The sequence below is a fragment of the Myxocyprinus asiaticus genome, chromosome 2, assembly GCF_019703515.2.
Source record: "Myxocyprinus asiaticus isolate MX2 ecotype Aquarium Trade chromosome 2, UBuf_Myxa_2, whole genome shotgun sequence".
Taxonomy (NCBI): Eukaryota; Metazoa; Chordata; class Actinopteri; order Cypriniformes; family Catostomidae; genus Myxocyprinus; species Myxocyprinus asiaticus.
In genome coordinates this window covers 62,733,386-62,750,668 of record NC_059345.1, presented here as the reverse complement: position 1 = coordinate 62,750,668, position 17,283 = coordinate 62,733,386, and the positions used below count along the sequence as shown (strand labels likewise).

General features: G+C 40.7%; 1 protein-coding gene across 8 annotated transcripts in view; it reads right to left on the bottom strand.

Annotated features, from left to right (window-relative positions):
• Window positions 1-17,283, bottom strand: part of clcn3 (chloride channel 3) — a 67,754-nt gene that overhangs the window by 11,997 nt on the left and 38,474 nt on the right. For all 8 annotated transcript variants that reach the window (XM_051718574.1, XM_051718618.1, XM_051718610.1 and 5 more), the window contains 7 exons: window positions 14,448-14,547; window positions 7,723-7,910; window positions 7,516-7,638; window positions 5,843-6,049; window positions 4,023-4,103; window positions 3,159-3,411; window positions 976-1,268 (listed from right to left, as the gene is read on the bottom strand). In XM_051718574.1, coding sequence (XP_051574534.1) covers window positions 976-1,268; window positions 3,159-3,411; window positions 4,023-4,103; window positions 5,843-6,049; window positions 7,516-7,638; window positions 7,723-7,910; window positions 14,448-14,547 — 1,245 coding nt within the window. The remainder of the gene's footprint in view (window positions 1-975; window positions 1,269-3,158; window positions 3,412-4,022; window positions 4,104-5,842; window positions 6,050-7,515; window positions 7,639-7,722; window positions 7,911-14,447; window positions 14,548-17,283) is intronic.

The following is a 17,283-nucleotide window of genomic DNA, read 5'->3' as shown; positions in this document are numbered from 1 at the left end:
CTGCTATGAAAAGTTTATTTTGTACTTTTTTTTTTTCCTACCCTTTTTCTCCCAATTTGGAATGCCCAATTGCCAATGTGCTCTAAGTCCTCGTGGTGGCGTAGTGACTCGCCTCAATCTGGGTGGCGAAGGACGAATCCCAGCTGCCTCCACGTCTGAGACAGTCAATCCATGCGTCTTATCACGTGGCTTGTTGTGTGCGTTGCCACGGAGACATAGCGCGTGTGGAGGCTTCACACCATCCACCGCAGCATCCGCGCTCAACTCACCACACACCCCACAGAGAGCGAACCACATTATAGTGATCATGAGGAGGTTACCCTGTGTGACTCTACCCTCCCTAGCAACCGGGCCAATTTGGTTGCTTAGGAGACCCGGCTGGAGTCACTCAGCACGCCCTGGGATTCGAGCTAGCGAACTACCCAGGCCCCAACCCTATTTTGTACTTCTAAAATATTTTTGCACATCTGTTTTTTGCAGTTTTAAATGCAACCTTTAAGGGTTTAGTAATCACACAAGGCCATATTGGAATTTCAATCTTAATTTAATATCAATGGATATCATACCGATGTCTCAGAAGTCAAAGCCTGCTGGTTTCATAGCGTTTTGGACGGTTTCCCGTCATCATGTAGCCTATAGGTAAGTGCCGCTTTCACAAATGTCATATCCATTTATGGTGTTTTTTCCACATTAACGTGAGAAAGAATTAATATGAAATATGGCATATTCTTAGGAGTGCCAACCCTTCTACAAATTGTGGCTATTAGTATCGTTATCAAATGGACTGAATTTTAATTCACAGAGTTTTGAAGAAGTGTAATTATAAATAAAACATCAGTTTTTCATATCTGCGTTTTCACGCTTATTTTAAATCAATATGCTGATGGTTTTAATTTGGTCATTAATTGGCTGATAAATATTGGCATTTATCAGTGCAAGTAACAGCAACCCTTTCAGAAACCATTGGATGCTCACCTTCACACCAAAGGTAAAGATGGTCATGATGATTTTGAAGATGAGTGCCAGGCTGAGCTGCCACATTGCAGAGTACACGCCCGGCATGGCGGCGGCGTCCGAGCCCTGAGGGTACGCCTGACTACCGTTCATCTGACTGCGGTACTGGCAGAGCTGCGATGACTCCAGCGGGCCGCAGTCGGTAAACAGCTCTTTAATCAGTTCACTGGTATTCTGACGTGTGTATGGGTTCGGGAACGCTATGATTGCTGTTATGGCCGCCACTGTGATCACCTCCAACACCGGGTACTTACCTGGCATAAGACAGAGATGTTTGCATTATTCAACTCATGATACCATATGTATTATGATGGTATTATAATATTACATTGAAATAAACATCATCATTTAATAGTAATAATAATTATTAAAGAGGTCATATCATACCGATATTGGTCGACCGATATTGTTTTTTTTTTTTTTTCAATGGCCAATACAGATATCTACAGAGCAGGATGGCTGATGGACGATATATATGCAGATAAACAATACAATTTTACAGCAAATCAGATGTACACAATTTACAACGTGAAAAAAATACTTATTACTTATGCAATATTTACTCAAATTTGCATAAACTTGAAAAAACAACAACTTGAAAACAAGAAGTGTTTACCATCCATTGACCAATCTATTGGTAGACACAGGGGAACATTAACACGTCTGTTAATCAGCCAAACGAACACTGTTATCGGACGATTCTGATAATTACAAAATGGTCAAATATTAGCCGATTAAACTGCCTGGCCGATATATCGGTTTATCACTATATCATACATTTTACATTTTATATTTTATATATATATATATATATATATATATATATATATATATATATATATATATATATTTTTTTTTTTTTTTTTTTTCTTCTGAGGTCCAATTATGTTACTAAATTTTACTATGTGGTATTCAATGTAGTAATGCAAGTCATATTGTAGTCTTACAAGTTTAGGAATAACAGTACTACACTGTGTATGTGCTGTATCTTTTTGTCATTTTAACCTCACCATGACTGTGTGGACCAAGTTTCAGATTGAAACACCACTGGTGTGTAATCAAAAACTGTCTTACACTGATGAGCCAAAACATTATGACCACCTGCCTAATATGCTGTTGGTCCTCTGCGTGCCACCGAAACAATGCCGACCCGCTGAGTCGTGGACTCTACAAGACCTCTGAAGGTGTCCTTTGGTATCTGGCACCTAGACATTACCAGCAGATCCTTCAAGTCCTGCAAATTTTGAGGTGGAGCCGCCGTGGATCGGACATGTTGGTCAAGAACATTCTACAGATGCTCAAATCGGATTGAGATTGGGGGAATTGAGGCCAACACCTTTAACTCTTCATCATGTTCCTCAAACCATGCCCAAACAATGTTTGCAGTGTGGCAGGGCGCATTATCCTGCTGAAAGGCCACTGCCATCATGGAATACCATTGCCATGAAGGGGTGTACCTGGTCTGCAACAATGTTTAGGTATGTGGCATGTGTCAAATTGATGCCCACATGAATGGCTGGACCCAGGTTTTCCCAGAAGAACATTGCTCAGAGCATCACACCCCCTCCACTGGCTTGTCAGCTTCCCACAGTGCATCCTGGTCCGATCACTTCCCCAGGTAAATGGCACACGTGTACACAACTGCCCACGTAAATGTAAAAGAAAACGGGTCTCATCGGACCAGTTGACCACCTTCCACTTCTCCGAGGTCCAGTTTGGCCCTTGTCAAAGTCACTCAGGTCACACTTTACTCCTGCCCATTTCTCCTGCATTCAACACATTGACTACGAGAACTGAATGTTCGCTTACCATCTAATCTACCCAGACCTTGACACATGGTCTTGTTAGGAGATGATCAATGTTATTCAATTCACCTGTGTGTGGTCATAATGTTTTGGCTCATCAGTGTAAATTGATGCATTTATTCATCTAACTAACAAAGTTGTGAAAATTCAGAATGAGTCACTTGCAGTTTGGTTTGAGTAAATGCCCTTTTCTGACTGGGGATGAAATTTTGGGTTCTGAAACTAATAATGGCTAATTTCACTACAGACCTCTATGCACTGCAAAAAAATTTGGTTAATTCAACTGTTTGCTGAATAAGATTTTTGAATCCTGAACGCTTTTGCTAGTCAAGTATTTACCGAAGCGCGTGGATTTACGGCGACGACACCATGCAATGTTGGTCCGGATGAAGAAGGCCCCCCACAGGCCACCGAAAACCCCCAGCAGGATGAAGGGAAAGAGCTCGAACAGGTACCAGGGCGTGTGATACTCCACATAGAACAGCACCAGCCGACTGTTCCCAAAAGGGTTTATGGAGCGCAGCACAAACGCTGCTACCAGTGCAGCAAAGAATGAACGCCAAAGGGTCTTCAGTGGGAAGTAGTAACTGACCTGTGAGAGAGACAGATCATTTGTTAAATGTGGTTACTAGGATGGTCAAGTCAAAACAGCTCACTGCCAAGTCTCTATGAATTTATGGTAGATGTAGGTCAGGTTCAGGGTAAGAAATAAAGGGTTAGGTTAGTGGTATGTTGGAGTGAACATACCACAGAAAGTGACAAAAATGCCCCACATATTTAAAAGGTAAGGGAAAAATATGCCCCTGTAGTGTATTCCTTGGTTATATTTTGTTATCTAACATTTGATATATTTATTAATATTCTACTCAATTCTTTATCAATTTGTATGTATTCTAGCTTTTTTTTTTTTTTTTTATGATATCTTGTGCATTATTTACAGCTACTTGATGTCAATTTGATTTTATAGGTAACAGCTATAATTGTTAAGACTGAGATAGAATTAAATAGAAGCATTTGACAAAATGGAATGCTTCGCTCACATCTATTAATTACGTAACATGATGTTGGACAAATAGGCTTACCTGATTGATCAAATTAATATTCATGGGCTAAGCTTTGCCACTGTAGGACCGGTAATTTTGATTCTACAGAAAAACACACAAGTACAACTCATCTCTCTTCTCTTGAAAGAGTGAAACTCGCCTCCTCCAGACTGAAAAGGACTCCTCCTATAGGAGCTCCAAAAGCAACAGACACCCCCGCAGCTGACGCCGCAGACAAAACCTGAGACAAGAAAGAGAGACATACAGAGCCATAGGTACAAATCAAAATAATAATCTCAATTTCCACACATTTACAGCTGAAGTCAGAAGTTCACATACACCTTAGCCAAATACATTTAAACTCAGTTTTTCATAATTCCTGACATTTAATTGTAGAAAACATTCCCTGTCTTAGGTCAGTTAGGATCACTACTTGATTTTAAGAATGTGAAATGTCAGGATAATAATAGAGAGAATTATTTATTTCAGCTTTTATTTCTTTCATCACATTCCCAGTGGATCAGACGTTTACATACACTTTGTTAGTATTTGGTAGCATTGCCTTTAAATTGTTTAACTTGGGTCAAACGTTTTGGGTAGCATTCCACAAGCTTCTCACAATAAGCTGCTGGAATTTTGGCCCATTCCTCCAGACTGAACTGGTGTAACTGTCAGGTTTATAGACCTCCTTGCTTGTACATGCTTTTTCAGTCCTGCCCACAAATGTTCTATCAGATTGAGATCAGGGCTTTGTGATGGCCCCTCCAATACCTTGACTTTGTTGTCCTTACGCCACTTTGCCACAATTTTGGAGGTATGCTTCAGGTCACTGTCCATTTGGAAGACCCATTTGCGACCAAGCTTTAACTTCATGGCTGATGTCTTGAAATGTTGCTTCAATATATCCACATCATTTTCCTTCCTCATGATGCCATCTATTTTGTGAAGTGCACCAGTCCCTCCTGCAGCAAAGCACCCCCACAACATGATGCTGCCACCCCCATGCTTCACGTTTAGGATGGTGTTCTTTGACTTGCAAGCCTCACCCTTTTTCCTCCAAACATAACGGTGGTCATTATGGCCAAAAAGTTCAATTTTTGTTTCATCAGACTAGAGGAAATTTCTCCAAAAAGTAAGATCTTTGTCACCATGTGCACTTGCAAACTGTAGTCTGGCTTTTTTTTATGATGGTTTTGGAGCAGTAGCTTCTTCCTTGCTGAGCAGCCTTTCAGGTTATGTTGATATATGACTTGTTTTATTGTGGATATAGATACTTGTCTACCTGTTTCCTCCAGCATCTTCACAAGGTCCTTTGCTGTTGTTCTGGCATTGATTTGCACTTTTTGTACCAAACTACGTTCATATCTAGGAAACAGAATGCGTGTCCGTCCTGAGTGGTATGATGGCTGCGTGATCCCCTGGTGTATATACTTGCGTACTATTGTTTGTACAGATGAACGTGGTACCTTCAGGTATTTGGAAATTGCTCCCAAGGATGAACCAGTCATGTGGAGTTCCACAATTTTTTTTCTGAGGTCTTGGCTGATTTCTTTTGATTTTCCCATGATGTCAAGCAAAGAGGCACTGAGTTTGAAGGTAGGCCTTAAAATACATCCACAGGTACACCTCCTATCAGAAGCTAATTGTCTTGAGGCTTGACATCATTTTCTGGAATTTTCCAAGCTGCTTAAAGGCACAGTTAACTTAGTGTGTATAAACTTCTGACCCACTGAACTTGTGAAATAGTCAATTAAAAGTGAAACAATCTGTCTGTAAATAACTGTTGGAAAAATTACTCGTGTCATGCACAAAGTAGATGTCCTAAACGACTTGCCAAAACTATTGTTTGCTAATATTATATCTGTGGAGTAGTTAAAAAATTAGTTTGAATGACTTCAACCCAAGTGTATGTAAACTTCTGCATTCAACTGTATATCTTTAAATTACTGTCAATATTCTTTTTTGCTAAGGATGTCTAACCTCACGTTTCTTTGCCTCATTTTTGCTGTATTTGGGGAAGAGGTAGGAAAAAATGTTGCCACAGCAACAGGCCACATGGACCAGTGGACCTTCTTTCCCAAGACTGAGACCTGACGCTACAGCCAGTACCAGAGTAATGGTCTTTATCATCAGGGTCCATTTCCCCAGGTACCCTCGAATGATAAAACCACTCAGGATGGTTTTAATCTGATGGACAGAAGAGAAACAGACAATCCGAGAGAAAGACAGAAGTGAGGTATGATTATAAAGTACAAAAGTGGCATGGTTTACATTTCAAATTATCAAAATGTTAACTCTATTCCTAAGCACTATATTCTCCCCTACACCAATAGGTGTTATTCCACTGCATTTTCCTTGTTCCTGGAAGTATTTCAGGTTCTTGTTGTTAGCTCCACATTGAACTAAAACCTAAATCAAACATTGGATCCTTTTAGTACCTGCTCCTGAGGTGGTACTTTTTTGCAAAGTGGAACTATTTTGGTGGAGTCAGAACAGCAAATGCTTCCCTTTGGTCAAGAAATATGCTTCATCAGCTATCAGACAGCCAATACCTGCCATTTTTTTAAAAGTTCGGTTAGTAATCTTCGTTTAAACTTTTGTTGAGTCATTGTTGTTATAAGCTTTTCAAATCAAAATGCATAGATGGACAGACACTGCTGTGTAGGGTCTGCTGAGTATTTATGGAGAAGAAAAAAATGCAACTTGAGTTTGAAGTGTCGACCATTGAGGAAATAAAGAAAATAGACAGCAAGAGAATAAAACCATTCAAATTCCATAATGATTTTGTTTGTACCAATATACCATGCTTCCCTAGTGTCAAATTAGGGTGACATGCAAAAATGTGTAGTGTTAGTGGTCCTCCATGAAAGGTTTGAGAAACACTGGATAAGATAATACAACAAAGTGGCTTTAGAAGTCGATATATTTTTTGTTTAATTTCCATATTATTTAACATAAGCTTATCACTACAGTACAGCCTACAGTTGCTACAGACACTTTTTGAAGCATCACACGGTGGTTGCGTTGCTGGTTTTCAGTGCCTCAAGCTATAAATGTCACATTTTTAGGCCGGTGTGTCAAGTTTAATGTAGTTTAAAATTTTAAAACACGTCTCGAGACGTCTTCACTCTGCTCCGTCCAGCTGTCGGTTTGTTGGCCATTCCTCTGAAGTTGAGCTTTCCGCCCCCAGCTGACAGAGACTCACAAAAAATTCTTTATTTATGAATTTACGTCAAAGGGGCATGATTAATTGCTATGTGTTATTTTTTTATATAATCATGCTAAATTAATGCGTTACCGGTCTTATTTCAATTAAATTAATTCTAAATAAAAATGTTTAAATATTATTCTTGCTTTTTCATAAAGTGAAAATGGTGTAGAAAATGTGCTTTTTGTTTAGCTAGGTTTTTACTTCATGCTAAATAAAATGAATAAATAAATCACCTTCTGCAGGTTCAGATCAAATACATAAATATCGACATTTAAAATGAGTGTTGTGAAAAAGTTGGTTTTAGAGAAATCTGCCCAGCCCTAGTAAGCCCTAGTGTCACGATCAGCTGGTATCTGTCCATGCAATTATATTCATTAGGATATAGCAGGAAAAACTGATTCTAGCTCAGCATTTAATTCCTACAATTCATTTGCAGAATTACCTCAGGTATTCCTGACCCGCAGGCATAGGGGGCAAACACTTTCACAAGAGACACAGCCAGAAAAGCAAAGGACAGCGCCCAGAACGTGAACATGAAGTAGTTCATTATATAGGAACCAGGACCCTAGGAGACAGACAACAAGTAATAAAGCGAAACTGAAACGCCATGATACATTTCATCTGGTGTACAGAAAGGTGATGTTCTGACCTCTGCCTGGCCCAGGATGAGTTCAGCCCATGACTTCCACTGAGGGCACTTGTCTCTCTCAGCAAAGGTTGTCTCGTTGGAGCCCCAGCAGCACTGCTCATGATTAAACCACATGGCACTGAGACACACCCCCTCCTTTAGGTCGTTCATCCAGTCTGCAGCGATGTCGATCACACCTGCTAATGCTCCTAAAGGGGACAAGGGAAAAAAATCTGACGATATGAGGCCTTTCGACAAATGAGAGTTTAAGTCTCAGGTGTGTAACTCCTGTACCACTAATGTCACAACAATTGAACTGCAAAAATAATAACTTTTTAAACAAGTTTTCCAAACACTTCCCCCATCTTCCATTGGTCGGACAAAAAGATTGTCCTGCACCAAAAAACACCATTGCTTGGGTCATTTACATTCTCTATATCATTCTTGACACATTTCTACATTTTCCAACTTATCAGGTCCTAAAGTTGTCACGATTACTGTGGCATTGACCAGCATATTGGAAGAACCAGGATTGGGATCACTGATGCACATAGGGTCATGGTGGTACAAGTTACCTGGGCTTTGTTCACACTGCACACAATGCTCTATAGTGAATGTCCCATAGTGGACCATACATGGTGGCGGCTTGCTAGTTCAAGCAGTCGGCGCAAGTATGTCTTACAGACAAGTGGAACTGTCTAGTATCGGAGTTCTGTGTGAGGATTTCACCTCTGGAAATTTGGCTTTTATTCCACTGTAGATTCTACACTTGGCGAAGCCCACGGGAGTTTTACAAACCATCCTCATAGGAAGACAACGGAGGGAAAGAAAGCAAAAGTGGGGCAAGGGAGATGGCCTGCAACGAGGCTAAAAGCTAACCCACATAAACCAACCCAACCAAGTCACATCCTCACCAACTACCGGTCACTCGTCAACAAGATGGACGAAATCAGACTTACGATTACTTTCCACATCATACACAGCTGTGTGATGATTATTACAGAGACTTCCCGACACGGCAATCGAGCTAGCAGGTTGACCTGTTTACAGAGCAGACAGGATGGCAGACTTTGGTTAAAAAAAAAAATTTAAAAAAAAACAGAGGTAAAGGAGTGTGAATACATGTAAATAGTGACTGTTGCAAAGATACAGACATTGAGACACATTGCTCTTGTCACAGAGGGAAACTGGGACTAAGGACTTTTATTTTGAAAACAAACATTGGACCATCCATCCATCCATCCATCCATCCATACAGTGATACACTGAAATGAAAATTCTGGGCCAAAACCGAAAATTCAGGATGAACTTAGCAGCTATAGGCTAGCATCTTGCAAATACAAAAAGTTTAAATATGCTACATGATCATTTTAATGAAAACAACAGACAAAACACAGAATGGCAGAGGGCCTCTATTCTGTTTATGTAAAAGTATTTCCATTTTATTTGAAAATTATTGTGCAAAACAACAGTGCAAAACAGCAGTAATAGAACTAAAACCAACCTCAAACTGTGAACAACAGATGTAGCCTCAAATGAAGAACAAAGTTTTGCAGGGCTACACAAATTTTAATGTAATTGCTATACACATAGCAAACTGGACTGCTTTCTATTTAAGTAAAAGTGGCAGGCTTCTCTTCAAGAACAAAAGTTGCTCAGCTTTCTGGCTGGAGAGACGGTTCCTCTTCTCATCAAGAACATGAGATGCTGCACTGAATAGTCTCTCACTCTGTGCTGGTGCTTGGGGCAGATAAATACCTGTGTGCAATCTGCGCATGCAATGGAAAGCGATCTTTGTTCATGCGCCAGTAGTCAAGGGGATTGTCGCTTCTGGCAATGGGTAGTTCAGCTAGATAAGTCTCCAGTTGTGGAGTAGCTGCACTAGTTGTGGCACTGCTGTGGATCGGGGCGCTTTCCTGTAGAATCTTGTCAAACATGTCAGAAAGCGAGGGAGTGTGCACCTCATCATTTGTACACGACCGTTTCTCTGGCACACTTTCCTCTGTGCTGCGCGGAGTATCTTTCACCAGATGCTTCCAGCACTGCCTGTATCATTTCTAGTGCACGCTGCTTTTTCTCCATGTCAAAGTGATGTTCTTTAAATCACGGATCTAGTACTGTTGCAATGCAGTAAAAAGGGTTGGACTCAGTGTCTAGAAAGCATGTGTTAACAGCCTTCAGTAGAGTTTTTTTTTAGCTGTTTTTACGCCATAGTCTGTTTCTGCCTCTTTTCCGAGCAGGCGCTTCAGTGCTGCGATCAAGAGAATAACTTCAGCAACAGACACATTAGCTGAGCTTATTTCCTTGGTTAACTGTTCGAATGGAGCGAGAAGAGACACAATATTTTCCATTAACATCCACTGATGTGCACTCAAAGTTGCCGGCAGATCGTAATCTGTCATGTACGCAGCTAAGACTCACTTTTGTTCAAGTAGACTTTGCAACATATAGTACGTACTGTTCCAGCGAGTGGCTACATCTTGCTGCAGTCGTTTGGGTGGCATTCCACACTGTATTTGCAAAGTTTGTAATCGGGAATAAGCAAGCGGAGAATGCTTAAAGTAACCCACAATTTTTCTCCCTGATGCTGTTATTTCTGATATGCTGCGCTGACTCAGCACTGCCTCATTCACAGCCAACTGCAGCGTGTGTGCCATGCACGGTATGCTATTGAGTCCATTGTCCTCCATAGCCTTTGCCATGTTCCGTGCATTATCTCTGACAATCAGAGTTTGTCGATGTGCCAAGTGTCAAGCATGATAGCTAAAGCATCAGATATCGCTGCTGCAGTGTGTGACCCCACAAACTTGTGCGCGTGAAGCAAAATGTTTTGCAGTTTAAAATCATCATCTATCCACTGTGTTGTTAAGCTAAGCATGCTAGTTGGACTTACGTCTGAGCTCCAAATGTCTGTGGTAAAACTTAGAGCTGGGATGTCTGTGGTCATGAGCTCATGAACATGTTTTGCAACACGGTCAAACATTTCAGGTTGACAGGTTTCTGCAAAATAGCGTCTGCTTGGCAGTGTATAACGCGGCTCAATATGTTGTATAAGCCTACGAAATCCATTGTCCTCCACAACAGAGAATGGCTGGTCATCTAAGGCAATGAATTCCATTATTTTCTCTGTAATGCCACGTGCTTTGGCACCATCATTTGCAAATTTCTTAGCCTTTTCCAAAGACTGTGGCGACCGATGGTGTTGGTGTGCTAGTTGGGGTACTTTTAAGCATTGTTGTTGTTGTTTTGCTGTACTCTGCATATTGAATATTGTCGTGTTCTCAGGTGGTGTATCAAACCTGTCATGGAAAAGTGCTTCTGCACCATACCCCCTCTTGAAATTTCTGCTGAACAAACACTGCAGATCGCAAATTTGATGTCCTTATCAGAAACTTAAGTATTTCTACACCACTGACAAGATCGGCCTTTGCTGGGTAGTGCCGTGATAACGGCTAGATCAATCGAAAGTTAAATCTGAGCACTGAGGGGTGGGGCGGCATATATTTTCAGCTCATATTTCCAGCCTTTTTTCCCTCTTTCGTTCAAAAAACTAAAATGCAATTTCCGGCTGAAAATTTTCGCTGGCCGAAATTTCGGTGCATCCCTACTTATATCTGTTGCGCATTTTACATCAGAGATCTCAGATGTGTTTGTATTGTTTTGTTGTATGTGTTGTCTGAGATTGTTCTGGTCTTCATGGTGTAATGTATTTGTTATATTAATTTATGTATGGGTTAAGAAACAACAGGTCAAATGTCCATTTCTCTGGTTTATACATCCATATACACATTACAAAAGTCACTTATGTATTGGATCATCTGCTTAACCCAAAGAGTCAAACCATTTACAATGTAATGTCACCATCTTTTATCCTCCATTTTCCCACCAAAACAGAGGCCTAGTCCATTGTCTGTTGTGTCAGGGGGGAAATCGATGCGTGTCTGTTCAGTGGGATTGTAAATGTGATGTTTAAGTAAATTCTTTGTTAATTCTTTTGTTTTTATGGTTGTATATCCTTTGTTACAACAGTTACTTTTGGTGATTATAAGTTGTATATATTTGATCATTTGTATTTATGTCTCACCTGTGGTGTGTAATATGGTTTCACCCAAGGGCTTCTTTTTTTTAAGGGAACTCCTCAGTTTCATTGGGAGCTTTTAGTTAGCTCAAACTCGTAGAGTGAGTTGGTGGTTGTCTTGATTGCTGGAGTGCAGTATTTGGTCAAATCCAGTTGACATAGCAAAATACTTGCCTATAACTTTATTTTTGTACATAGTGTTTATTTTTTTGAAGCTTTGTTTTTGCTTATCTACACTGCACTGGAATATATACTTGCACCTTGGGACAAATAAAACTTTACACCATCTCCACACCCCTCATTTTTATGCCTCCATCCACTGGTACATCTTAAAGTCAACAGTGTAACCCAACAACACCTGGGCGCGGCTGTTCAGTTGCTGCATTGCTGACGCTACAACAGCTCTCCTGACCTAGAATATTTGATGGTAAAGTGCAGACTGTTTTTCCTACCAAGTGAGTTTACAGCCATTATAATCACTGCAGTATACATACCCCCACAAGCAAAACTAGCACTGGAGAAACTGCATGATGCTATTAATAGCCATCTGACTGCACACCCAGAGGGGGCTGTGATTGTGGCAGGAGACTTATTAATCATACCAAACTCAAGACGATACTGCCGAAATTATACAAAAATGTAAACTTCAGAACTAGAGAAAAAAAGATTCTGGACCAAGTTTACACAAACATCCCACGTCATCTCCACACCTGGGTCCATCAGATCATGTTTCACTGATAATGATCCCATCCTACAAACCTCTAATCTGCAGAACAAGACTAGCTGTTAAAACTGTCAAAGTTTAGAGTGAGGAATCCACCTCATGATGCAAAACTTTGAGCACACAGACTGGGATTTATTTGCACAGGAAGCTGATGACACCATTATAGCAATGTATTATGAGTAAATAGTATCCTATAGAGTTCTCATTTCGAAAAAAAGGAAAAGGTCTACAGGGAGGAAGTCCGACTGGTTGAGTGGTGTACGGACAACCAGCTGATCCTGAAAACCAAGGAGATCATTGTAGACTTCATGAGATCAAGGAAGACCATCAATTTCCCCCTTACGCATAAATGGAGAGGAAGTGGAAAGCGTCAATGACATCAAGATCCCCTTAAGGCCAAAGTATACTTTGGTTGCCCACTTTGCTGATCGCTCTGCACACAGTATGCATGACATAAATTTCGTCATCAGCACAGTCTGCACAGACTGTCCAACCGTGGCCCAGTGTGCATGTGTCAAGTGTGTTCATATTCGCACGTGGTCAAAGGAGTATACTTTGAAAGGCAACGTGGTTGACCAGGTGTGATCTGAAACTAGAACACAGAAAAGCAATGTATACCTTTAGTCTTCATGACAAAAGAACTCTCATGGTCCCTAAATACCTCCTACCAAGTGAAGAAAGCACAATAAAGGCCATTCTTCTTGAGGAAACTGAAACAGGCCAAAGCTACCCACAGAGCTCCTGGTGAACTTTTACCGCAGCACCTTAGAAAGTATCCTCTCACGGTCAACTGCACTGTGGAAAACCGTGAAGACCTGTACCGTGTACAGGGGACCATTAATTCTGAGCTCTGAAACCTGGACACTGTGTATGCTAGACAACTCCATAAAAAGCTAGCAAAATCAGCAAAGACTTAACCCACCCAGGACACAGTCTGTTTGTCCCCCTGCCATCTGGGAAGAGGCATAGAGCCATCAAGTCCCGCACAAAAAGACTGAAACACAGCTTCTTTCCCAGGGCTGTTGCCGCCATACATTTTATAAAGAAAATTATATTTCCTGTGTACAAACTTCTTTCGCAAGCCCTATAAAAGTAAGCTTGCTACTGCAATTTACTTCAAGCGTTTAACTAAAGTTTTTAATGACAATAAGGTTAAAACTTAAACTAAATCATCAGGTTTAGTTTTAAAGTTGTTAGCTTGAATAAGCATTAGTACAGCAGATGACAGAATGGTAAATTTTAATGAGTCATTTCAAAAGGTAGCCTGGAGGACAGAATTTAGTAATTAATATTTTTAGACAGCAGACTGATTAATGTAATTGCTCTGCGACTGTTCTAAACTATTTCCACAGATTAGTCTCAATTCGTTTTTCTTCAATGAGAATAATTTCATTTTATGTGATCTGCGTTACAGCGCTTTTTTTTTTTTTTTTTTTAGATTTTCTCCCCAATTTGGAATGCCCAATTCCCAATGCACTCCTCACATTCCTCACTGTGGCGCAGTGACTCATTTCGGGTGGCGGAGGACGAATCTCAGTTGCCTCCGCATCTGAGACAGTCAATCCATGCATCTTATCACATGGCTTGTTGAGCGCGTTACCACGGAGACATAGCGCGTGTGGAGGCTTCACGCTATTCTCCGCGGCATCGACGCACAACTCACCACGTGCCCCGCCGATAGTAAGAACCACATTATAGTGACCACGAGGAGGTTAACCCATGTGACTCCACCATCCCTAGCAACCGGGCAAATTTGGCTGCTTAAGAGACCTGGCTGGAGTCACTCAGCACACCCTAGATTCGAACTCGCGACTCCAGGGGTGGTAGTCAGCGTCCTTACTCACTGAGCTACCCAGGCCCCCATTGCAGCGTTATTTGAGTGAGTATCTGCCGACCCTACCAAAGTGAAAGCTTGCAACTTTGCAGGAGTGTGTGTGTATTTACCTGATGCGAGTCCTGTTAGTGTAACCACCAGCCACCCTGACCAGGCGTCGTACAGACTCTTGGTGAATTCCCATCCCGATTCCTTCTTTTTACTGTTTATCTATACAGACCAAAAATTGAGTGAATACACACAAATGTGAACCTGTTGATTCAGGAACAAGTTTCCCTATGAACAAACATCCCTGTGGCCAGTCAGTTGTAAAAGCACACTAATTTCCCATTAAGCATGAAGGTCATTTTCCCCTAAAAACTTACATTCAAATATGTTTCCTACTACTGAATATACATGCCCCTGAGAAATGAAGTAAATTTCTATTATGAGTGTAAAAATAGACCGGAAAATGAACATTCAATGCAATGATTACAGATTTAAATTAAATTGCATTACTACAGTATATTGTACTATTAGAATTACACAATAATTATTTCTTAGATATTCATTTCTTAGTTCTATCTTTTATGTCCTAACCTGCAACAAGCAGTAAAAGCTCCATCTTCTTTACTTGATTGCTTAAAACAGAAAATCCATCAAAATCCTACATCCAGCACTGATGCATTCGATTGTCCCTCCAGGGCTCTTCTTAGAAACAAATTAGGCTACTGCATGTGAATGTGGATAATTATTTGGGCACACCGGTGTGAATGACATCTGACACTGGAATTTATGAACTAATATAGTGCCATCAGAATAAGAACTCCAATGCATCTTACCTCTGCTGCAAAATACTTTTAGAAGTATATACAGTGGTATGCAAAAGTTTGGGCACCCCTGATCAAAATTTCTGTTGCTGTGAATAGCTAAGTGAGCAAAAGATGGCCTGATTTCCAAAAGGCTTAAAGTTAAAGATGACACATTTCTTTAATATTTTAAGCAATTTTACTTTTACAGTTTAAAAATTACAAAAAAAGGGCCCGAAGCAAAGGTTTGGGCACCCTGCATGGTCAGTACTCAGTGCCAGGGGGTGTTAAGTATTTTGTAGCCAGCTAAGTGTCTTTCAATTTTTGTTTGGGGGATTTTTCGCCCATTCTTCCTTGTAAAAGGCTTCTAGTTCTGTGAGATTCTTGGGCAGTCTTGCATGCACTGCTCTGTTGAGGTCTATCCACAGATTTTCGATGATGTTTAGGTCGGGGGACTGTGAGGGCCATGGCAAAACCTTCAGCTTGCGCCTCTTGAGGTAGTCCATTGTGGATTTTGAGGTGTGTTTAGGATCATTATCCTGTTGTAGAAGCAATCCTCTTTTCATCTTCAGCTTTTTTACAGATGTTGTGATGTTTGCGTCCAGAATTTGCTGGTATTTAATTTAATCCATTCTTTCCTCTACCAGTGAAATGTTCCCCTGTGCCACTGGCATCAACACAAGCCCAAAGCATGATCGATTCACCCCTGTGCTTAACAGTTGGAGAGGTGTTCTTTTCATGAAATTCTGCACCCTTTTTTCTCCAAACATACCTTTGCTCATTGCGGCCAAAAAGTTATATTTTAACTTCAGTCTGCAGGACTTGTTTCCAAAACGCATCAGGCTTGTTTAGATGTTCATTTGCAAACTTCTGACGCTGAAATTTGTGGTGAGGACTCAGGAAAGGTTATCTTCTCATGACTCTTCCACGGAGGTCATATTTGTGCAGGTGTCGCTGCACAGTAGAACAGTGCACCACTACTCCAGAGTCTGCTAAATCTTCCTGAAGGTCTTTTGCAGTCAAACAGGGGTTTTGATTTGCCTTTCTAGCAATCCTACGAGGAGTTCTCTCTGAAAGTTTTCTTGGTCTTCCAGACCTCAACTTGAACTCCACCGTTCCGGTTAACAGCCATTTCTTAATTACATTACGAACTGAGGAAATGGCTACCTGAAAACGCTTTGCGATCTTCTTACAGCCTTCTCCTGCTTTGTGGGCATCAATTATTTTTATTTTAATGAGTGCTAGGCAGCTGCTTAGAGGAGCCCATGGCTGCTGATTGTTGGAACAAGATTTGAGGAGTCAGAGTACGTATAATGCTTTGAAATTTGCATCACCTAGCCTTTCCAAATGATGATTGTGAACAAGCCATAGCACTAACAAGCTAATTAAGGTCTGAGACCTTGGTAAAAGTTATCCGAGAGCTCAAATCTTTTGGGGTGACCAAACTTTTGCATGGTGCTCCTTTCCTTTTTTTCCCCCACTCTAAAATTGTACAAAATAAAAAATAATACACTAATATTGCTTAAAATGTTGAAAAGAATGTTTCATCTTTAACTTTATGCCTTTTGGAGATCAGTTCATCTTCTACTCAACTATTCACAGCAACAGAAATTTTGACCAGGGGTGCCCAAACTTTTCCATGCCACTGTGTGTGTATATAAGTATATTTAAAAGTGGCATGTTCATATTTTTGCATCAAATGTGCCATTTTCTCGCTCTTAAATGATTGAGATTGCTCTTTTCTCTCTTTCTCTGAGAGAGTCAAGCCACAATGACGGACAGCATTTCGAAATAATTTCTTTACATTTGGTAAATGACAGGATGTGGCATACATGCGCAAGACACCATAAAAACAGCTAGTTGCACAATGCAACGGTCAAAAGATGTCTTTCAACCATGATTACATAAAAAAAAAAAAAACTTAAAATCAACATACACGGATGAAACAATCTTCAATAAGGACTAGGGCTGGGCGATAGGACGATGTTATCGGATATCGATGATGTCTTACAAAGATCCCGATGCCGACTGCGATTATCGGAAAATGGCTAAACCATTGATCCGGGTAGTAAATATATTTAACAGTAGCCCAGGGTGTGAAACTAGCACCCGCAAAATGCGACGAGGCTGAATCCAGTCCACAAGCTCAAATCCAAAT